We start from the raw sequence: 24,099 nt of genomic DNA, 5'->3' as shown, positions 1-24,099 counted from the left end.
GAAAGTGAGTACACCCCTCACATTTCTGCAAATATTTCATTATATCTTTTCATGGGACAACACTATAGACATGAAACTTGGATATAACTTAGAGTAGTCAGTGTACAGCTTGTATAGCAGTGTAGATTTACTGTCTTCTGAAAATAACTCAACACACAGCCATTAATGTCTAAATAGCTGGCAACATAAGTGAGTACACCCCACAGTGAACATGTCCAAATTGTGCCCAAATGTGTCGTCGTCCCTCCCTGGTGTCATGTGTCAAGGTCCCAGGTGTAAATGGGGAGCAGGGCTGTTAAATTTGGTGTTTTGGGTACAATTCTCTCATACTGGCCACTGGATATTCAACATGGCACCTCATGGCAAAGAACTCTCTGAGGATGTGAGAAATAGAATTGTTGCTCTCCACAAAGATGGCCTGGGCTATAAGAAGATTGCTAACACCCTGAAACTGAGCTACAGCATGGTGGCCAAGGTCATACAGCGGTTTTCCAGGACAGGTTCCACTCGGAACAGGCTTCGCCAGGGTCGACCAAAGAAGTGGAGTCCACGTGTTCGGCGTCATATCCAGAGGTTGGCTTTAAAAAATAGACACATGAGTGCTGCCAGCATTGCTGCAGAGGTTGAAGACGTGGGAGGTCAGCCTGTCAGTGCTCAGACCATACACCGCATACTGCATCAACTCGGTCTGCATGGTCGTCATCCCAGAAGGAAGCTGACGCACAAGAAAGCCAGCAAACAGTTTGCTGAGGACAAGCAGTCCAAGAACATGGATTACTGGAATGCCCTGTGGTCTGACGAGACCAAGATAAACTTGTTTGGCTCAGATGGTGTCCAGCATGTGTGGCGGCGCCCTGGTGAGAAGTACCAAGACAACTGTATCTTGCCTACAGTCAAGCATGGTGGTGGTAGCATCATGGTCTTGGGCTGCATGAGTGTTGCTGGCACTGGGGAGCTGCAGTTCATTGAGGGAAACATGAATTCCAACATGTACTGTGACATTCTGAAACAGAGCATGATCCCCTCCCTTCGAAAACTGGGCCTCATGGCAGTTTTCCAACAGGATAACGACCCCAAACACAACCTCCAAGATGACAACTGCCTTGCTGAGGAAGCTGAAGGTAAAGGTGATTGACTAAACCCAATTGAGCACCTGTGGCGCATCCTCAAGTGGAAGGTGGAGGAGTTTAAGGTGTCTAACATCCACCAGCTCCGTGATGTCATCACGGAGGAGTGGAAGAGGATTCCAGTAGCAACCTGTGCAGCTCTGGTGAATTCCATGCCCAGGAGGGTTAAGGCAGTGATAATAATGGTGGTCACACAAAATATTGACACTTTAGGCACAATTTGGACATGTTCACTGTGGGGTGTACTCACTTATGTTGGCAGCTATTTAGACATTAATGGCTGTGTGTTGAGTTATTTTCAGAAGACAGTAAATCTACACTGCTATACAAGTTGTACACTGACTACTCTTAGTTATATCCAAGTTTCATGTCTATAGTGTTGTCCCATGAAAAGATATAATGAAATATTTGCAGAAATGTGAGGGGTGTACTCACTTTCGTGATACACTGTACACTTTCCACTTCTTGATAATGCTCTGAACAGTACTCAGAGGGATAGATAAAGCTGCTGAAAACATTTTGTATCCTTCTCCTAACTTGTGCCTTTCCACAACTCTATCACGGAGCTCTTTTGAAAGCACCTTTCCAACCATGGTGTTAACATGCACTACTAGTAGTGGACTCATCAAGGAACAGCTGGTTTTATTAAGAGGGTTATAATGTGTAAATACAGCTGGAAAAAGTTAGACATAATTTCTTTCCATTTTCAGGGTATAATGTGACAAAAGGCAAGGATTTCGATAGGGTATGAAGACTTTCTATAGGCACTGTATATAATGAAGGTTTTGAGTACTGTAAGATTTGCTTGCCCCCTCAAAATGACATGAATATATGATGGAATCAGTTGCAATATATAAAGTTTTTATTCTTGTTTTAACATTTAAGTATTATACAATTACCATTAGCCCTCCCTTTAACAAATAAAACCACATTTGCAAACTCCAATGTACAACTTGACCACAGGTCTGTTATAGAAAAGTGGACGACTTGAAATATCTCTGCCTCCAGCTTGCTTCGGTGTTGTTGGTATAGCAACTGACCTGAAGTGTTTTCACCCCGGTAAGGCATACCTCGAATCCAGATTTTAATTATTGCTTTGAAAGCTTTTTTCTCGACTGTCTGTAGAGGAATCTTTTCCCTGAGTAGGTGGATTACTGCGTTAGTAATGTCGCACCACTGTTTGCTTTTTTGCGACAGCCGTGGTTTGACAAACCGTACAGTATATAGTGTTTTAGTCTGTTCTAAACTGCCGACACGCCTCATTTCTTTGGCAGGTTTTTTCGATGCATATTTGGTCTTCCTCTCTTCATTCTCCATCTGTTTTTGTTTATTTTTCCACTGACTAACTAGCAAGCTGTACCTAATCTGCTTAGCACTTTATAGCGCTGTTTGTTGCCAACAATATAATAAGATTTGCTGCCTATTGAAACCTACAGCTGTTGTATTAATTATGTAACGGTATGGCGGTATATGAAAAATCCATACCGTACAAGGAATCAAAACTGGTATACTGAATGTACCAGTACACAAGATTCCTCAGTTCACAAGGTTATATCAAACATAGTCATAAACAATTTAGTGTCTCAAATTCACCTCACTTGCATGTCTTTGGACTGTGGGAGGAAACCAGAGCACCCGGAGGAAACCCACGCGGACACGAGGAGAATATGCAAACTCCACACAGAAAGGACCCAGTCTGTCCCACCTGGGGATCGAACCCAGGACCTTCTTGCTGTGAGGTGACAGTGCTACCCACTTGGCCACCGTGCCGCCCGACCAAAAGAGTAAGGTCACAGGCACAGTCGACTGAAATAAGGTTCTTGTATGGTTGCTGGGCTTTGGCAGTTAAGCAGTCTGGGGGAGTCTCGGAGTGGAGTCTCTGCTCTTTTAATTGGAGAGAACTCAGTTAAGGTGGTTCTCCCCTGGTGTGCTCCCACTACCTCTACATGAAGACCCCAGGACTTGCTAGATGGATAATGTCTTATATTTGGCTTGGGAATGTGTAGAGATCCACCAGAAGGAGCTGAAATATATGGCTGGGAATAAAGTCTAGGCTGACCTTCTCAGCCTGTTGTCACCGCAACCCTCACCAAGAAAAGTGGATGAAAACCGAACAGAATTTTTAACGAAGGGGGCAAATTCTTTTTTTAAAGCACTTGTACTAGTTTGTACTCATCCAGCCCTACCGTCAAACTCTGTGTAACTCCTTTGTGTTTTTAATAGGTGAGATACTGTCTGAAAACCCTGAGGGAACAAATGGCAGCCAGAACCAACAACAAGGTACAATTTTTAAACGTAATTTTGCTCCACATTTAATAGCATAATGTAAAATTATAGGCTTCCACTCCTCTGGGAAAAGTCTCCTGAGAGAGAGAGAGAGAGAGAGAGAGAGAGAGATTTGTACTACTGTTGTTGAAATACACAACATGTACAAACAATGTACAAACTTCTTTTCTAGAAAAGTTGGGACATTTTGTATATGCTATAAGAACAATCTGGGATTTGTATTTCTCTTGTGCTTTTATGTAACTGACAAAAGTAAAATTTTGAAGGTTCTTAAAGCTGACTTTTTGGCCAATTTGGCCCTCCAGGCAAGAAGGTTCTTGGTCAGGACAGTAAAAAGACTGTCTACTCTAAAAGAGTTCCAAAAGTAGGACCTGTTGGATGCACAACCATCTCTGCAGCACTTAATAAATCAGGCCTTTATGGCAAGACATATGGCAGCGGCAAGACGAAAGCCACTGCTGAGTAAAAGGCATTTGGCAGTCCTCTTTCAGTTAAAGTATTCTGGCAAAATGAGGAAAAAGCTTCTGGTCTGCTAATTCCAACCCTGTGAAACATGGTGGTGGTAGAAACCTGCTATCAAGGTGCTTTCCACCAGCAGGGACAGGGAGAATGCAGCCAAATACCAAACACAAACACTCCTCACATGACAATGTCCCAAAGTGTACAGCCTAAGCAACACTGGAGTAACTTCTGTGCCAGACTCCGAGTGTCTTTGGGTGGCCCAGGTGCCCAGAAAATTGCAGTTCGCAGATGCTCGCCAACCAATTTGAGCTCAAGCGGTTCTGCCATGAAAAATGGGATAAACTGGCCAAATTCATCTGTACAAGACATTTCTAAAATTGATTTTTTACAACCCCAAATCAGAAAAAGTTGGGACAGCTAACAATTTTTACTTTTTCAGCAGACACTTTTATCCAAAGCGACTTACAATTATGACTAAATGCGGTTTGAGCAATTGAGGGTTAAGGATCTTGCTCAGCAGCCCAACAGTGGTGGTGGTGAGGCTTGAACCGGCAACCTTATGATTACCAGTCCAGCATTTTAACCACTGAGCTACCACAGCCCTTTAGTGTACCTTTCACATTTTGGTGTACTAGCAACACTTTCTATATAGCAATTCTATATGCTCTGAACTGATGCTTCACATATCTCATCAGCTGTTTTTCCACTTTAGTTTCCAACCAATGGAATCCGAGTCACTGTGCCTGTGAGCAGATCACCTGATCCAAAAGCCAGTCCGGACGTGGATGCCTCTGAGAGTCGGGTAAACCTTCCTAAATATGATTTTTAGACTGTTAAAGAACATTACAAATATATATTACAAATATATATATACAGTATATTGAAATAAAGAAGGAAATAATAGAGAAATATGAGTTATTGTTGTTTCTGGTAAATACAATGTATTATGGTGTATGGTACAGCACACGTACTGTACTAAAATGTGATGTGTGTACAGTACTACTACTGTGTATTGTTGGTTATTATTGTTTATTACAGGAATGTCCATTCTATCATTTAACATTAAGGGAAAATATACTTGTATTTATAACAAAAAAGAGCATTTAAGACATTAGAAAGGTTAGGTAAGGGGGTGGTTTGGGAGGTCTGGCACGGATTAATTCTATTTACATTATTTCTTATGGGAAAAATAGGTTAACTAACGAACATTTTGACTTAAGAACAGCCCTTTGGAACCAATAATATTTGTAAGTCAAGGGTCTACTGTATTTTTATATTTAATAAACACAGTATATGCTTTAGTCTAACATGCTAGTCCAGGAAAACAGCAACATTACAGAGACTCTAAGCGAATGTGCATGAATGCAGTGATTCAGAAGAGACACAATTTTCCTCTATTACAATACATGTCTGACCTGAATGATCTCAGAGCTACAGAACCAGTGTGAGACTGGAGTCTTATTACACTGAGTGCTCTACATGAACAGTAATAATCTGGTAAAGATCAGAATCTGGCAGTAATCTAATAATTTAAACGATCTTGTAGACAGTATACTTTGATCATTTGAATAAGGCTTTATTTAGATTATGAGGAATATGATTATTATATCTGGATGTCTTACCAGTGATCTTTATTTAAATCATAAAAAGCCAGTGTTGAAGTGGTATACACTGACCAGGTATAACATGACCTTCCTAATATCGTGTTGGTCCCCCTTTTGCTGCCAAAACAGCCCTGACCCGTCGAGGCATGGACTTCACTAGACCCCTGAAGGTGTGCTGTGGTATCTGGCACCAAGATGTTAGCAGCAGATCCTTTAACTCTTGTAGGTTGTGAGGTGGGGCCTTCATGGATCGGACTTGTTTGTCCAGCACATCCCACAGATGCTCGATTGGATTGAGATCTGGGGAATTTGGAGAAGAAGTCAACACCTCAAACTCGTTGTTGTGCTCCTCAAACCATTCTTGAGGCATTGTTGCTTTGTGGCAGGGTGCATTATCCTGCTGAAAGAGGCCACAGCCATCAGAGAATACCGTCTCCATGAAATGGTGTACATGGTCTGCAACAATGCTTAGGTAGGTGGTACGTGTCAAAGTAACATCCACATGGATGGCAGGACCCAAGGTTTCCCAGCAGAACATTGCCCAAAGCATCTCGCTGCCTTCGCCGGCTTGCCTTCTTCCCATAGTGCATCCTGGTGCCATGTGTTCCCCAGGTAAGCGACGCACACGCACCCGGCCATCCATGTAATGTAGAAGAAAACGTAATTGATCAGACCAGGCCACCTTCTTCCATTGCTCCGTGGTCCAGTTCCAATGCTCACGTGCCCATTGTTGGCGCTTTTGGCAGTGGACAGGGGTCAGCATGGGCACCTTCACTGGTCTGCAGCTATGCAGCCCCATACTCAACAAACTGAGACGCACTGTGTATTCTGACACCTTTCTATCAGAACCAGCATTAACTTCTTAAACAATTTGAGCTACAGTAGCTCGTCTGTTGGATTGGACCACACGGGCCAGCCTTTGCTCCCCACGTGCAACAATGAGTCTTGGTCGCTCATGATCCTGTCGCCGGTTTACCACTGTTCCTTCCTTGGACCACTTTTGATAGATAGTGACCACTGCAGACCGGGAACACCCCACAAGAGCTGCTCTGACTCAGTTGTCTAGCCATCACAATTTAGCCCTTGTCAAACTCGCTCAAATCCTTAGGCTTGTCCATTTTTTCCTTTTTCTAACACATCAATTTTGAGGATAAAATGTTCACTTCCTGCCTAATACTGTATATCCCACCCACTAACAGGTGCCTTGATGAAGAGATAATCAGTGTTATTCACTTCACCTGTCAGTAGTCATAATGTTATTCTTGGTTGGTGTGTCTGTTCAAATGCAATCAAAAAATACAGCAATGACAGAGCTTGATACAGGAATACAGTAACACTGACGGTGTCTTTCATTAAGACCTCTTCATGAACCTGCATCTAAATTTCACATTGGCCTCATATATCTCACACACATCTATCTTTTTATACTAGTATGAGAGAATGCCAATGAACACATGTACTCCCCCTTTACACACACAGACTTTTTGCTTCTCTGTGAAATGTTGCACCTATGACGTTCTGAGACACAACACTGACCAAAGTGGTATTTAGCTTAGTAAACAACCTCCAACAACTCTATCAGTTCTTCTCGATGTTTCTTTCTCACTTTCACACTATTCCCCTGACTCTATATAAGACACTGATTTACATACAGTAGACCCTTGACTTATGAATTTAATTGGTTCTGAAGGGCTGTTCTTAAGTCAAAAAGTTCGTTAGTGAAACCTATTTTTCCCATAAGAAATAATGTAAATAGAATTAATCTGTGCCAGACTTCCCAAACAATCCCCTTACCTAATCATTCTAATGTCTTAATGGTCTTTTTTGTTATAAATACAACTAAATTATCCCTCAATCTTAAATTATAGAATATATAATAATGTAATAAACAATAATAAACAATACACAGTAGTACTGTACATAAAAACACACACTTTTACATTTCAGTACAGTACGTGTGCTGTATCATACACCATAATACATTTCCTTCTTTTTTATATAAAATGTACCAGAAACAACAACAACTCTCATATTTCTCTATTATCTCCTTCTTTATTTTAATAGTGTTGTATTTTGTAGGTGTAATTGACCGAAAGAAAGAATACTTTACTGAGCCGAATTCCTTCTTCTCTCTCACTCACTGTCCCCTCTGTCTGATACACAGTGACAGCTACTTGCAGGAGTAATTATACAACACACCAAATAGTGATTTTTTTCATTTTATCAACACTGCGCTTCCTCTGCACCTTCTTTGGGGACATTTTAATATTGAATTTTACAAAATATAAAGAAAACACCGGAAAAACACTGTCGCACACTGAGAGTCAATCACTAATCTCTGCATTCCTCCACTTCTGTACAAGCGCCTAGGGCTACTAACCAGGGTTGGTTACTAACTTACAGCATTGAAGACCTCCCTTTTTAGTCCGGTCTTTTCCCATCCAACAGACTAGTGGCCAGTTTTGTCTGCTGCAGACACTGACAATTGTGCTTGCTAGGGGGCGCCCAAACGACCAGTAGCAGTTAAATGTCACTATGAGCACTATATTAGTACCTGTCTTGCTAAGTCAGGCTGTGTGTGTTAAAAGAATGTTTCTGTGTCATCACACTTTGCATTATGCTACCAAATGACGTACTAACTAAGGCAATTAATATTTATCAGCTCCACTTACCATATAGAAGCACTTTGTAGTCCTACAATTACTGACAGTAGTCCGTCTGTTTCTCTGCATGCTTTGTTACCCCCCTTTCATGCTGTTCAATAGTCAGGACTGTTCCAGGACCACTACAAAGTATTACACTACATAGGTATTGTTTGGGTGGTGGATCATTCTCAGCACTGCAGTGACACTGACATGGTGGTGGTGTGTTAGTGTGTGTTGTGCTGGTATGAGTGGAGTTTTTAAACACCTCACTGTCCCTGCTGGACTGAGAATAGTCCACCAAGCAATTATATCCAGCCAGCAGCACCCCGTAGGCAGCGTCCTGTGACCACTGATGAAGGTCTAGAAGATGACCAACTCAAACAGCAGCAATAGATGAGCGATCGTCTCTGACTTTACATCTACAAGGTGGACCAACTAGGTAGGAGTGTCTAACAGAGTGGACAGTGAGTGGACACGGTATTTAAAAACTCCAGCAGCGCTGCTGTGTCTGATCCACTCATACCAGCACAACACACACTAACACACCACCACCATGTCAGTGTCACTGCAGTGCTGAGAATGATCCACCGCCTAAATAATACCTGCTCTGTGGGGGTCCTGACCATTGAAGAACAAAGTAAAAGCAGGTTAAAAAGATGGACTACAGTCAGTAATTGTAGAACTATAAAGTGCTTCTATATGGTAAGTGGAGCTGATAAAATGGACAGTGAGTGTAGAAACAAGGAGGTGGTTTTAATGTTAAGGCTGATCAGTGTATGTTATTAAGCTTATTTGAAAGACAGTTCTGCATCGACTCACCCCCAGGCACACAATAATGAGTAAGGTTAAAGCATGTAAAACCAGTTTAAATTTGATAATGTTTATATGTAAACATGTGCTGTGTTCTTGGAGAAAGATTTGAATATTTCCTGCAGCTGTTTTAATAAGCGTTGCTGCATTTGTCAGCGTTTGATCTGTCTGCTTGGCACCCTGGGAATTAAAAAAATTAAAAGGTTTGCCAGTGAGAGAGTTACTGTTATTTTGTAAATGTTAGAGTAACATAGTAACATCAAAATTTGAAAGTAACATTAACTAGAACCTACAGAGAGATGTAGCATTGTGTCATGGCTGTTGTTGTTTTTTTTCTTTGACAGCTGAAGTTGTAATGGACAGATCCAAGTGACATAAGTGCTTGTTATGTGTCTGAACTCCAACAGTTCCCCAAGGAGGGCTAAGTTCTTAATGCTTTAATTAAATGCACTGCATATACACTGATCAGCCGTAACAATAAAACCACCTCCTTGTTTCTACACTACACACTGTAGTCCATCTGTTTCTGTACATACTGTTTTAGCCTGCTTTCTCCCTGTTCTTCAGTGGTCAGGACCACTACAGAGGAGGTATTATTTGAGTGGTGAATGATTCTCAGCACTGCAGTGACACTGACATGGTGGTGGTGTGTTAGTGTGTGTTGTGCTGGTATGAGTGGATCTGACACAGCAGCGCTGCTGGAGTTTTTAAATACCGTGTCCACTCACTGTCCACTCTATTGTAGATGTAAAGTCAGAGACGATCACTCATTTATTGCTGCTGTTTGAGTTGGTCATCTTCTAGACCTTCATCAGTGGTCACAGGATGCTGCCCACAGGACGCTGTTGGCTGTATATGTTTTTGGTTGGTGGACTATTCTCAGTCCAGCAGTCACAGTGAGGTGTTTAAAAACTCAACACACACTAACACACCACCACCATGTCAGTGTCACTGCAGTGCTGAGAATGATGCACCACCCAAATAATACCTACTCTGTAGTGGTCCTGTGGGGGTCCTGACCATTGAAGAACAGCATGAAAGGGGGCTAACAAAGCATGCAGAGAAACAGATGGACTACGGTCAGTAATTGTAGAACTACAAAGTGCTCCTATATGGTAAGTGGAGCTGATGACATGGACAGTGAGTGTAGAAACAAGGAGGTGGTTTTAATGTTATGGCACTGCACTAGCTGGCAGGAAGCTAGCATGCTTCCCAGTTAATGACTTATAAACTAGGGCTATGTTCAGACTCCAGGACAAAACAGCTGTCTTTAGACCAAGACTTTGTTTGATTGTACTAAATCATTTATTTGTACTGAAGCACTGTTGCTCTGTCAGCTAGGCTTGGTTGCTATGGTTACAATATACAGCAGTAAAAAGGGGGCAAAAGACAGGTGATCAGCTTACTACCAACATGGACATTCATGGGGGGGGGTTAACAAAGGTTGAGTTGCATGTCTAGAATCCTAACTTAATTTAATCCTAATTTAAACACAAGCTAATTCTTCTGGGGGACGTTTTATTTCTTTTATTTTATTTTAATCAGCTTTATTCTGGTCAGGGTCATGGAGGGTTCAGTTCCAAATAGGCGCAATGCAGGAATAACCAGGACAGGGCATTGATCCATCGCAAGGCATGTATTTGCTCGTCTGCCTTCACGCGCATATGAACTTGAGTGACGTCCCATTCTTAATCCATAGGGTTTAATATGAGGTCAGGACTCTGTGCAGGCCAGTCAAGTTCTTCCACACCAAACTCGCTCATCCATGTCTTTATGGAGCTTGCTTTGTGCACTGGTGCACAGTCATGTTGGAACAGGAAGGGGCCATCCCCAAACTGTCCAAAATCTCCTTTCCTTTCACTGGAACTAAGGGGCTGAGCACAACTCCTGAAAAACAACCCCACGCCATAATCCCCCCTCCACCAAACTTTACACTCAGCACAATGCAGTCAGACAAGTACTGTTCTCCTGGCAACCGCCAAACCCAGACTCGTCCATCGGATTGCCAGGCGGAGAAGAGCGATTCGTCACTCCAGAGAACACGTCTCCACTGCTCTAGAGTCCAGTGGTGGCGTGCTTTACACCACTGTATCCGACGCTTTGCATTGCGCTTGGTGATGTAAGGCTTGGATGCAGCTGCTCGGCCATGGAAACCCATTCCATGAAGCTCTCTACACACTGTTCTTGAGCTAATCTGAAGGCCACATGAAGTTTGGAGGTCTGTTGCGATCGACTCTGCAGAAAGTTGGCGACCTCTGCGCACTATGCGCCTCAGTATCCGCTGACCCCGCTCTGTCATTTTACGTGGCCTGCCACTGCGTGGCTGAGTTGCTGTCATTCCCAATCGCTTCCACTTTATGATACCACTGACAGTCGACTGTGGAATATTTAGTAGCGAGGAAATTTCACGACTGGACTTGTTGCACAGGTGGCATCATGGTACCATGCTGGAATTCACTGAGCTCCTGAGAGCGACCCATTCTTTCACTAATGTTTGTAGAAGCAGTCTGCATGCCTAGGTGCTTGGTTTTATACACCTGTGGCCATGGAAGTGATTGGAACACCCGAATTCAATGATTTGGATGGGTGAGTGAATACTTTTGGTAATATAGTGTACATGCAGATGCTCCTTAGGCTAATAGCACTGCTGAACCTGAACTTCGAACCTGGAGCTCAGTGTTGGTGGGCTAGCATGGTAGACCACGCCATCTGAGCACTACATTTTTATTCTCTCATGAGAGTCAGTTATAACGTCTCACTCTGTCTTGAACTGATTAATTTATATTTATTTTATAAGAATCTTCTATTCAAGAATTTTAAAATTAAATGTGATTACAGGGTACAGCTGTATGGACAGCCAGGAAAGAATAATTTCACCTCCTGGCTATCAATGCTTGTTTTCCTTTTGTCCTCTATGGTGGATTAGCAATTACTTTATCATTTTATTTAGCGTTTTATGTCAGTTTGGGGTCTAGCAAAAAAAATATTGAATATTTTTGGCTTAATTTAATGGAAGACTGACTCAAGTATCTGAAGTTTTAATATGTTGTGTGTGTCTCTTTCAGGATGAGGAGTGTATGAGGTTAACAGAGCTGACCAAACGTCTATATGCTCAGCTACAAGAGGTGGAAAAAAGACACCAGGAGGAAAAAGAGGCACTGCAGGTTTGTCTCTAACACATACACACACCACACACCCTTTTTGTAAGACTGTATTACAGACCACAATAGTCCCGCAGGCGGCAGGTTGGAAACCCCTCCCTGGCTTTATAATCCTACATCTTTTAGTCTGTGAGCTAAGGATCGATTGAAGTCTGTCTTCATTGAGTGCATATCAATACTCTTAATGCACTTTGAGCAAATGAGGTGTGTGAAGAGTGGATGCTGTGTAAGGATTCTTAGGTGCTTTCTATGGTCTGGCCAGAGGGGCACTTGGGTGGCTCAGAGGGTAGCACTGTCGCCTCACAGCAAGAAGGTCCTTGGTTCGATTTTCTAGGGGGAGCAGTGCGGGTCCTTTTTTTTGCTTGTTCTCCCATGTCTGCCTTGGTTTCCTCCAAGAACTCTGGTTTCCTCCCACAGTCCAAAGACACGCACGTGAGGTGATTTTGAGATACAAAATTGTCAACAAATGTCACTGAAATTAGGCCAGGCCATATACACAGTTTTTTTTAATGCATTTTCTCCCTTTTTCTCTAGATATTTAGCGCGTCCAATTTTTACCCAATTGCATTATGCTTCCTCTCTACTGGTGCTGACCCCGCCCCTGATTGAGGAAAGCGAACTGACACAAGTCCCCTCTGACACGTGAGCAGTAGCCGACTGCATTTTTTTTACCTGGACGAGGCGAGTTCATATGCGGATCAGCTTTGTGTATGGAGAGCCACACCCTGATCACATTATTCCTCTACTCTGTGCAGGCGCCATCAGTCAGCCAGCAGAGGTCGTAATTGCATCAGTTATGAGGTCCCTATCTGACTCCCTCCCTGAATGAACAACAGCCAATCGTTGTTCATGTGGCCTCCCAGCCCAGCCGGATGGCAGAGCTAAGATTCAATACGATGTATTCGAAATCCCAGCTCTGGTGTGCTACCGTGTTTTACCGCTGCGCCACTTGAGCAGCACATACACAGTTTTTAACACACCCCAGTATAAAAAGAATCTGCAAAACACTGTCTCAAACTTACTTAAACAAGGCAAATTTAATAAAAACCCTGTGTTTGTAATACAAACCCCTTTTTCTGAAAAATTTGGGACATTGAGTAAAATGCAATAAAAAGAAGAATGTGATTTGTTAATTCTGTAGAATCATTATTTATTATTATTTAGATAGTAGAAAATAGAAAATATTTCCAATGTTTTCACTTAATTTTTACCACATTTTTAATAGGAACACGTTTAGAATTTGATGCCTGCCACATGCTTCAAAAAAGTTAGGACAGTGACTGAGTGGAAAAATTATAAAATATTCAAGTTACTGTGTTCCACAATAAGAAGGTGAGTTGGTAATGGGTAAGGGAATTGGATATAAAAGGAGGATCCACCAAAGGATCAGTCCTTACAAGCAATGATGGGTTGTGGCTTGCCGAACTTCGCCAATCAGTTCAAAAAGACCATTTCTCAATGCTGTATCTCCATCTGCTGTTTATAATATTGTGAAAAGATTTAGGAAATTTTGAAAGATCTTATTCCATGTAGGGCAAAGCCAGAAACCACTGTTAAATCTGAGTGATCTTTGAGCTCTCAGACAACACCGCCATGCTACTGTTAGCCACGTAGGATTGGGAGTACTTCAGAAAGCTATTGTCAATTAAAACAGTCCACCACAGAATGAAGAAATGCAACCTGAAACCTGAAAAAGAAAGCTGTACATTAATTCTACACAGAAACAAGTTCTTTTGGGCCCAAGCTAATCTTAGATGGTCAGAGAGACAGAGGAAACGTTCGGCTTCTCTAAATTGCCCCAAGGATAAGTAAGCAAGCGAATGTGATATTTAGTTGTGCCCTGTGATGGATTGCCGTCTTGTCCAAAGTGTGTTCCTGCCAAGTGCTGGACACACCACAACTCTTTGGAGTAGAGATTATAAAGGAGTGGCTAGTGCAGAAGAGCAAATAACTAGGGCTGGGCAAGATTGGTCAACATGAATTTCACTTAAAAGTATAACAAGCAGGTGTGGAATTTATGAAGGAGAATGGATTAAATGATTTTTGCTGAAAGGTGGATGGATGTCAAGGTCTATGTGCAAAAGCAGAAAAGGATTATTCAGACTGTTAGTGAAAACCAACATCTTTTATGTTATGGGGGTGCATTACGTTGGACAGGACGCCAATCACAGGACATAACTAAATATCACATTTACTTGCTTACTTATACCTTGGGGTAGTTTAGAGGAGACAGACATTTTGCTTGTTTGTGGGAGGTTGAGGGTAACTGAAGTACCAAGAGGTAAAAATATGCACACGTAGCATGGGTATTACAAAAATTGTAAATCAGATATATTGCGGTTGGGTTTACAGTGGGGTTAAAAGTATTTAGTCAGCCACTGATTGTGCAGGTTCTCCTACTTAGAAAGATGAGAGAGGTCTGTAATTTTCATCATATGTACACTTCAACTATGAGAGACAAAATGAGAAAAAAAAATCCAGGAAATCACATTGTAGGATTTTTAAAGAATTTATTCGTAAATTATGGTGGAAAATAAGTATTTGGTCAATAACAAACAAGCAAGATTTCTGGCTCTCACAGACCTGTAACTTATTCTTTAAGAAGCTCTTCTGTCCTCCAATCGTTACCTGTATTAATGGCACCTGTTTGACCTCGTTATCTGTATAAAAGACACCTGTCCACAGCCTCAAACAGTCAGACTCCAAACTCAACCATGGCCAAGACCAAAGAGCTGTCGAAGGACACCAGGAAGAAAATTGTAGACCTGCACCAGGCTGGGAAGAGTAAATCTACAATAGGCAAGCAGGTTGGTGTAAATAAATCAACTGTGGGAGCAATTGTAAGAAAATGGAAGCAAAAATCCCAGAACTACACAGAGGGACCTGATGAATGACCTGCAGAGAGCTGGGACCAAAGTAACAAAGGCTACCATCAGTAAACACACTACGCCGAGAGGGACTCAAATCCTGCAGTGCCAGGCGTGTCCCCCTGCTTAAGCCAGTACATGTCCAGGCCCGTCTGAAGTTTGCCAGAGAGCATATGGATGATCCAGAAGAGGACTGGGAGAATATCATGTGGTCAGATGAAACCAAAATGGAACTTTTTTGGTAAAAACTCAACTCGTCGTGTTTGGAGGAAGAAGAATGCTGTGTTGCATCCCAAGAACACCATACCTACTGTGAAGCATGGGGGTGGAAACATCATGCTTTGGGGCTGTTTTTCTGCAAAGGGGACAGGACGACTGATCCGTGTTAAGGGAAGAATGAACGGGGCCATGTATCGTGAGATTTTAAGCCAAAACCTCCTTCCATCAGTGAGAGCATTGAAGATGAAACGTGGCTGGGTCTTCCAGCATGACAATGATCCCAAACACACCGCTCGGGCAACGAAGGAGTGGCTCCGTAAAAAGCATTTCAAGGTCCTGGAGAGGCCTAGCCAGTCTCCAGACCTCAACCCCATAGAAAATTTGTGGAGTCCGTGTTGCCCAGCGACAGCCCCAAAACATCACTGCTCTAGAGGAGATCTGCATGGAGGAATGGGCCAAAATACCAGCTACAGTGTGTGCAAACCTGGTGAAGACTTACAGGAAACGTTTGACCTCTGTCATTGCCAACAAAGGTTATGTTACAAAGTATTGAGTTGAACTTTTGTTATTGACCAAATACTTATTTTCCACCATAATTTACAAATAAATTCTTTAAAAATCCTACAATGTGAGTTCCTGGATTTTTTTTTCTCATTTTGTCTCTCATAGTTGAAGTGTACCTATGATGAAAATTACAGACCTCTCTCATCTTTCTAAGTAGGAGAACCTGCACAATCAGTGGCTGACTAAATACTTTTTGGCCCCACTGTAAATGCCTCACAATTTCTCTTTAAAACATACGTCTGGTCAGTCTTTGTTTTATGCGCTCACAAAACTCTCCTTTAGAAGGCTTTCTATGGCAGTGTGGTCAGCAACACTGTGACAGTATACAGTACTGTGACAGTATACAGTCTAAGCAATTGAGGGTTAAGGGCCTTGCTCAAGGACCCAACAGGGGCAACCTGGCAATGGTGAGGTTTGAACCAGCAACCTTTTCATTACTAGTCCAGTATAGAGATGCATGAGTACCGATACTGGTATCGGGTATTTGCCCGATACCGTGCTCATTAACTTGTACTCGTACTCGCAAACGAGGCTCCGATACTAAACATCCGATACCGTGTGCCTAGTGCAGGTTGCTGCGTTATGCCTAGTTCACACTACACGATTTTTGCCCTGATTTTCGCTCGGCGACTGGTCTGCACTAGATTTGCCGGCTCGGGAGCAACTCGGCATTCGCTCGGCAATCAAAACTCGGCTCTCAATCTCTAAGTGTGAACTATCCAACAACTCGATTCGACCGGCTCGCCGAGCGCGCGGCGACCGGATCGAGTTTTCTAGCACGTCAGATATCTGATCTGAGATGTGCGACTGGGAATGAGTGACATGTCGAACAGCCAATGAGAACGCAGGATACGGTGTGAGGGGAAACGCAGGAGAGGAGTGTAAACAGGTGGGACAGGGGGATAATATAGTTTATATCAGAATACACCGGCACACACACGTTTTACAGTATTTCTGACCTGATCGTTCTCTACAAAACATAACAACAAAACACCAACATTGCAAAAATATTTATTAACCTCCAACTCATTAACTCCATTAACTTATTAACTCCATCATTCTAAATAGGTATTGGTATCGGTATCGGCAAGTATAAAAATACATGTACTTGTACTTGTACTCAGTTGGGAAAAAATGGTATTGATGCATCCCTAGTCCAGTAACTTAACCACTATGGAGTTGTTTGTACAGATGCATTTGGAACCTTTGGATTTGCTTTCTGAGACCATTGCAAACTTCCAAACCTTTTCTATTATAAGACTTGTGGATCACAGTTGTATGAGATCAAATGCCATTATTGGTGATGTCACTCATATTCAGGTCTCCACTTTTGCTAACTCCTGCTTTACTTTAATGTGAGCATTTGTGACTCCATTGATGAGGCGCATTTGTGTTTGGTTTGTAGTGTGTTTGTGTTTTGTTTGTGTGTAGTTTCACTGCCGAGTCAGATTTCTCCCTGTGACCTACCAGGCTTTCTGTGGCAGATATGCCACTGGTGCATATGGGTGCAGTCAAATAAGCCCTATGGGCCCCAACTGTATTTCATTTATTTACAAGAAATTAGGAGATCATGCCCCAAAGCTTACCATAGTCTTAGCTGCTATATGCATAAATATATCATGGTTAATAACAGAATAGGAATAATTACAGAAATCATTGAATCCTTGAAATGTTCTGTTAAAATAAATTCCATCTATTATTGGTATCTGTATATTACCCAAACCTAGCCTCTGTTACCCATTTCAGGCAGAGAACCTTGAATACCAGCGGCGTCTGAAGGAACAGAATGAGCGTGTACTTGAGGTCCAGAGTAAAGCTGAGGAACAAGAACGTTGCATGGAGGAACTTCAAAGGTTTTTGGGAGATTTGGAAGAGAAGAACACCAGCCTTCGGGATAAGATGGCAGCTGATGAGGCTGCACTTAAGGAACTACAAGCACTAAAAGATGGAGAAGAGGGAAAAAGGTGGGACATTAAATATTATATACAGTTTATTATAGTACTTTATTATAGGCTGATTATCTAGAATAGATAGATATGAACTTGCAAGAATAAATGGACTAGCTGGGACGGCAACAAGACTGAAAAGCCAGCAACAGGCCTGGAGGGCCGGCTGGGACCAGCAACAGGGCTGGAGATGAAACTGGAAGTCTGATAAGACTGAGGATCAGAACCTACCCACAAATGGAAGCCTGGGCATTGTACCGGATAGTGGCATGACAGTGGACACATGTAAGCCAGGTCAATTCAGCAGTCCAGAGAGCATGAAGTGTACACTGGGAGCAGGGCGATGTCTTTTCCCAGGACTGGGGGCATAGCAACATCCTCTGCAGGGACTGGGAATGGAGCAACCTCCTCATGCCAGCACCATCAGGGAGCAAGGCAGCATCAGGAAGCATCCGTATGATCTCAGTCTCTTGCCATTGAGACGGCAGAGCAATAGGGAGCTGCTAGTTGGAAACTTTTTGTACATGTAGAACAGGTCTGATTTAAGTAAGTGTGTGTATATGTGTGTGTGGGTGTGTGTTCTAGGTGCAAAGAGCTGGAGAATGAGTTGGCTGTTAAAAAGGAAAAACACCATCACTTGGATGACATGCTGAAGAGCCAGCAGAGGAAAGTCAGACATATGATTGAACAGGTGACACTTTTCATATCAGTGTGTATGCATGTTAATACACTCTCAGACAGATTTGACACACTCAGACTTACTGTTAGTGATTATGCCCCCTTCTCGCTACACTCATTCATGCAGTGCTCTGACTTTTACTTTCCATTTATTAGGGATGTCCCGATCCAGGCATTTTTTAACTGATCGGTATCGGCTTTTCTAAGCCCGATCCTAAGCCTGATCCCTCGTTTTACATCAGCGGTCAAGCAAGTGTTGTAAACAGAGAGTCCAACAGTGAAGTGTAATGTCTGCAATGTGAGCATTTCACGAGGCGGTAGTAGCAGAGCTGCGTTCATTACTGTAGAATTTTACTATTTATATGGTGTGTGAGTCAAGGATCACTCCGGTTTACAAAACAATAACTTTTAATCCAAGTGTAAAAATTTCAAGACCATAACATACAGCACAAGTATCAAGCACTCTGATTGGCTTAGTTACAACACGCCTACAAGTACGGTGGCTCATAAACAAACCAGATATCATTTAACCAAACGATCTACCAATTTGATACGGCACCTAAAAAATAAACACTCAGTCGAATACAGCGAGTTTATTATTATATGATGAGAAGAGGAACCGGCTGTCCGCTAACACGGCAGAGACGCTGATTTTCCTCAAAAAGAACCTTCACTTCATTTTAAGTGTTCTAGTTTTACTACTACAATGCTGCACTAAGTTTTAGTTTTATTTTGGAAAAATAAAAGAACATTAAGCAATAGCTTGGATGCAGGCAATTTTTTTCCTACAGCACTGCAGAGCTATTCAGTTGTTAAACATATACATTGGATTAATTTGAATAACTGTAATGTACTTGAAGTGTGAACTGTGTGAACAGTATTATCCAGTTCTTATCTAGACAATATCTAGAAAATACAAGTATCGGTTTGAGACTCGGTATCGGATCAGGATCAAAATTAATGATCGGGATCGGGAACAAAAAAACATGATCGGGACATCCCTACCATTTATATAAGATGCTCGATAACCTGTGAATATTACTACTGCTTTCTAATTCTTAATTGAATAGTAAAACAATCCAGAGAACATAGTTCTATATAAAATATGAATATTTCACTATGGAAGAAGTTTAAATGCTATTTCTAAGCTATTTCTGATGTCTGTCTTTCAAGGTACAGTGCAGGGTAGCTTGGGGTTGGTCCTTTTCTGTCTTTAAAGTCAAGCATCGTTTTAAACTGAATGCAGGCAGCTACAGGAAGCCAGTGAAAAGAACGCAGAAGTGGGGTGATGTGACAGTGTTTGGGTTGGTTGAAAGACAGGCAGGGGCTTAATAGTGGACATGATAGCAACTGCAAGGAAGGACTTGCAGTAGTCCAGCCTTGAGATGACAAGAGATTGGACAAGAATCTTAGTGCCTTCCATAGAGAGAAATGGTTGAACCTTTTTGATGTTATAAAGGAGGAATCAGCATGATCTTGTCATGTTTGCTACAATAGCAGCTGGCTATTCAAGACAACACCAAGGTTGCATGCATTGTCAGATGGTTTGATCTGGCAGTTATTAAGAAAGATCTTGGGTTGGAGACTGTCTGCCAGACATGCTGAGATGCGAGCTGAGACTTGTGTGTCTGAAGTAGGGAATGACAGAATGACCTGATTATCATCTGCATAAAAGTGGTAAGAGAAGCTATGGTAGGATATGACCTTACAGAGATCTTACTGGGTGTAGATAGGGAACAGTAGAGGACCAAGTACAGAACCCTGAGGGAACTTTAAAAAAAAGGGGGGATTCTAGCCAAGAGTGGGTGGCCTGCTTTGCTTAAATTGCTCATTCAGGGGAGTTTGTCGTACAAGTGGCAGAGGTGTCGCAAACAGGACTGACTGGAAACTGGAAATGACTAGATTGGGAGAAAAGTTTTTTAGATTGGGAGTACCCACCTGATTTCTTTGCACATTTTATTTATACTGCATTCAAGTAATACAGTGTAATAGTGAGCGTGTGTGGGGGCGGATGATTGGCTTTTTATAATAATCATGAGTTTGTCTGTTTTGTGCACTAACAGCTTCAGAAAGCAGGAATTATGATGGAGGAGAGAGGGCGTGTGATTGGTGATCTAGAGGAGAAAGTGGCGTTTCTGGAGGCAGAGGTTAGTAATGAGTGGCTATTTAAAATTTATGAAGATTTATGCCCGAATGGCACAGTGGGCTATTCTGCTAGCGCACCACCACTCGAACCTTAGCTATGCTACCGGTTTGCTGGGTACCTTCAGTACAGAAAATTGGCCACTAGTATGCTGGGGGAAGAATGGGTCTGTGTATGAGTGTGTGTGACACATTACTTACACACACTAACAATATAAAGACTCAGGAATCTGCAAACCCAATTAGAATAAACCAAATTACACAAAATTCAGAACTAAATATCTGAATTATTGGGAAACCTGTAGGTTGCCCTATAGGTGAATGGGTCTGTGTATGAGTGTGTATTTACATTTACATTTGCAGCATTAAGCAGAAGCCTTTATCCAAAGCGACTTACAGTATACAGTGTGAGCAATTGAGGGTTAAGGGCCTTGCTCAAGGGCCCATCAGCAGCAACCTGGCAGTGGTGTGACTTGAACCAGCGACCTTCTGGTTACTAGTCCAGTACCTTAACCACTAGGCTACTGTGTGTGTGTGTGTGTGTGTGTGTGTGTGTGTGTGTGTGTGTGTGTGTGTGTGTGTGTGTGTGTGTGTGTGTGTGTGTGTGTGTGTGTGTGTGTGTGTGTGTGTGTGTGTGTGTGTGTGTGTGTGTGTGTGTGTGTGTGTGTGTGTGTGTGTGTGTGTGTGTGTGTGTGTGTGTGTGTGAGGCGTTCTTAAAGACATTTTAGCTAACATCATTAGTCGAACATAGATGTCTTTGTCCGTCATCGGTTAACAAGCGGCCACACCCAAGCTCATGATGCTTATATTGTCACTGTGCATTGAAATATCATTACACCAGCTTAACTGTTCCTTTTTATTCTACAGAACAGGGAGATGCGGGACCGGTTGGAGGTCTGCTTAGGTGATCAGACATCTAGTTCTCTTACCTCTGAGAGAGAAGCTCAAATTGTCTACAGGTAAGCTTTCACACACACACACACACCACACACACACACCACACACACTCCTGTGCAGAATGCATGGGTGAAAAAGGGTTCCGTTAAGGGTTGCGTGTCGACTGCAATCAGGGATCCCCCAGCAGCAGAAGACAAATTGACTACGCTAAATTGAGAGATAAATGGGAGAAAGATGCATAACATATAATAGAAATAATGGCTGCATATGAGTCATTTTATTTGGTGACTTTATAAACTTTCACCATCATCAGAGACACATTGTTTTAAAATGTCTTGCTAAATTGTTTCCAGTCATGGCAGGGAAATTACTCTTTCAGATAAGCAGTTTTGAGACATTTCAGAACCACCAGCCACAAGTCTGTGTGAAGTCTTATTTTGGTGTTATCTGATCAACTCGGCTTGAGGTTAGGTTACAGTGACATTTGTAATGTTTTAAATGTAACTGTAGAGTTTTGTTTGCGATTTAGTAAAGGTCAAGCTCTCTATTGGCAGGCCTTCCACATCTCTGTCTACCCCAAAGTAGATTTTTGCATTTGCTTTCCTTTTCTTTTTTTTTTTTCCTTTTTCTCCCACTTTAGCGCATCCAGTTTCAGCCCATCAATCATCCTCTTACTAATGCTGGTCCCTGCTCCTGATTGAGGAGAATGAAGCTAACCCACGCCCCCTCCGACACGTGGGCATGCCGTATGCATCTTATCACCTACACTTTGACAAGTGCAGTGCAGCTCAGTGTTGTGTACGGAGAGACACACCCTGAGAGCACTCTTTTCTCATCTCTGTGCAGGCGCCATCAATCAGCCAGCAGAGGTCGTAACTGCATTAGTTATGAGAGAGAGACCTCATAACTATCCGGTTAATCCCGCCCATATCCGAACAACAGGCCAATCGTTGTTCATGTGGCTGCTCAGCCTTAGACGGCCGGCAGGCAGAGCTGAGATTTGATACAATGTATTCGAGATCCAGCTCTGGTTCCAGCGTGTGTTTTTACCACTGCGCCACCTGAGCAGCCACATTTTCATTTGAGGTTTTGAGAATCATTTAAGGTCAGTTTCCAAAAGGATATTTTTTTAATTGACATTTTTCTTACTGTCCTAAATTTTCAGTCACAGAATCAGCTTGCAGATTGGAACTTGCATGGTGCATTGTCCACTTTTATGTAGTAATGGCAACTGTTTTGTTGATTCACAGCAAGGCTCTGACACCAACAAGTTCTGGAAACAAATCCCTTCCCTTCATTAAAGTGATTGAGACCAAGTCCTGAGCAGGAGAAAAACAGGAAGGTATGCCACTTTACACTAAATATGTATCAAATATCTTAATCTATTCTCTCTAGGTGTTCTTATAAATGATCACAGACCTTTATCGTCTGTAGTAGCAGCCTGGCAAAGCATAATTTAATAGTTAATATTACTCATAAGAAATATAATAAGAAATGAATTCATATTGTGTTAATTGAATAATGTTTGTTGTAATTAACTTTGCTCTATGTACTTGCATATAGGTGAAAACTGAACTTGGCTGGCTGAAGAAACCTCAGTTAAAAACTACGAATCAACCACAGAAAAAGAGGACCATAACACCTACATCGATCAGCCATAACGTTAAAACCACCTCCTTGTTTCTAAACACATTGTTCATTTTATTGGCTCCACTTACCATATAGAAGCACTTAGTAGGTTTACAATTACTGACTGTAGTCCATCTGTTACTCTGCATGCTTTGTTAGCCCCCTTTCATGCTGTCCTTCAATGGTCAGGACCCCCACAGGACCACCACAGAGCAGGTATAATTTAGGTGGTGGATCATTCTCAGCACTGCAGTGACAATGACATGGTGGTGGTGTGTTAGTGTGTGTTGTGCTGGTATGAGTGGATCAGACACAGCAGCGCTGCTGGAGCTTTTAAATACCGTGTCCACTCACTGTCCACTCTATTAGACACTCCTACCTAGTTGGTCCACCTTGGAGATGTAAAGTCAGAGATGATCGCTCATCTATTGCTGCTGTTTGAGTTGGTCATCTTCTAGACCTTCAGCAGTGGTCACAGGACGCTGCCCACGGGGCGCTGTTGGCTGGATATTTTTGATTGGTGGACTATTTTCAGTCCAGCAGTGACAGTGAGGTGTTTAAAAACTCCATCAGGGCTGCTGTGTCTTATCCACTCATATCAGTACAATACCAGTGCTGAGAATTATCCACCACCCAAATAATACCTACTCTGTAGTGGTCCTGTGGGGGTCCTGACCATTGAAGAACAGGATGAAAGCAGGCTAAAATAGCATGCAGAGTAACAGATGAACTAGAGTCAGTAATTGTAGAACTACAAAGTGATTCTATATGGTAAGTGGATCTGATAAAATGGACAGTGAGTGTAGAAACAAGGAGGTGGTTTTAATCTTATGGCTGTAACAGTGTAAAAGACCTTAAGACCATAATTAATTCAAACTAATATTGAAGCATATTTGTTTTCTAGCATATTCTAACTCAATCTGTTTGATACTGCATGATCAATGTTTAGTGACAAAGAAATGTTGAGTAGGGGGTTAGTTTGTATTGAGGATTTACAGTAAAGGTTGGAAAATCAAAGTTTTGATTTATATGCAAACTGTGTAAATATGATCAGAGCTTCTG

At 42.2% G+C, this 24,099-nt stretch overlaps 1 protein-coding gene across 2 annotated transcripts in view; it reads left to right on the top strand.

Annotated features, from left to right (window-relative positions):
• tuft1b (tuftelin 1b) overlaps nucleotides 1-23,096 on the top strand; it is a 77,457-nt gene extending 54,361 nt beyond the window's left edge. For both annotated transcript variants that reach the window (XM_062990089.1, XM_062990088.1), the window contains 9 exons: nucleotides 3,351-3,407; nucleotides 4,588-4,677; nucleotides 12,000-12,098; nucleotides 17,492-17,709; nucleotides 18,277-18,382; nucleotides 20,433-20,516; nucleotides 21,379-21,470; nucleotides 22,659-22,750; nucleotides 22,972-23,096. In XM_062990089.1, the coding sequence (XP_062846159.1) occupies nucleotides 3,351-3,407; nucleotides 4,588-4,677; nucleotides 12,000-12,098; nucleotides 17,492-17,709; nucleotides 18,277-18,382; nucleotides 20,433-20,516; nucleotides 21,379-21,470; nucleotides 22,659-22,731 (819 nt within the window). In that variant the 3' untranslated portion in view covers nucleotides 22,732-22,750; nucleotides 22,972-23,096. The remainder of the gene's footprint in view (nucleotides 1-3,350; nucleotides 3,408-4,587; nucleotides 4,678-11,999; nucleotides 12,099-17,491; nucleotides 17,710-18,276; nucleotides 18,383-20,432; nucleotides 20,517-21,378; nucleotides 21,471-22,658; nucleotides 22,751-22,971) is intronic.
• The last annotated feature ends 1,003 nt before the right edge of the window (nucleotides 23,097-24,099 follow it).

The sequence above is a fragment of the Trichomycterus rosablanca genome, chromosome 2 (assembly GCF_030014385.1).
Source record: "Trichomycterus rosablanca isolate fTriRos1 chromosome 2, fTriRos1.hap1, whole genome shotgun sequence".
Taxonomy (NCBI): Eukaryota; Metazoa; Chordata; class Actinopteri; order Siluriformes; family Trichomycteridae; genus Trichomycterus; species Trichomycterus rosablanca.
The sequence above is the reverse complement of the archived record's forward strand: the minus strand, read 5'-3'. Positions and strand labels throughout refer to the sequence as shown.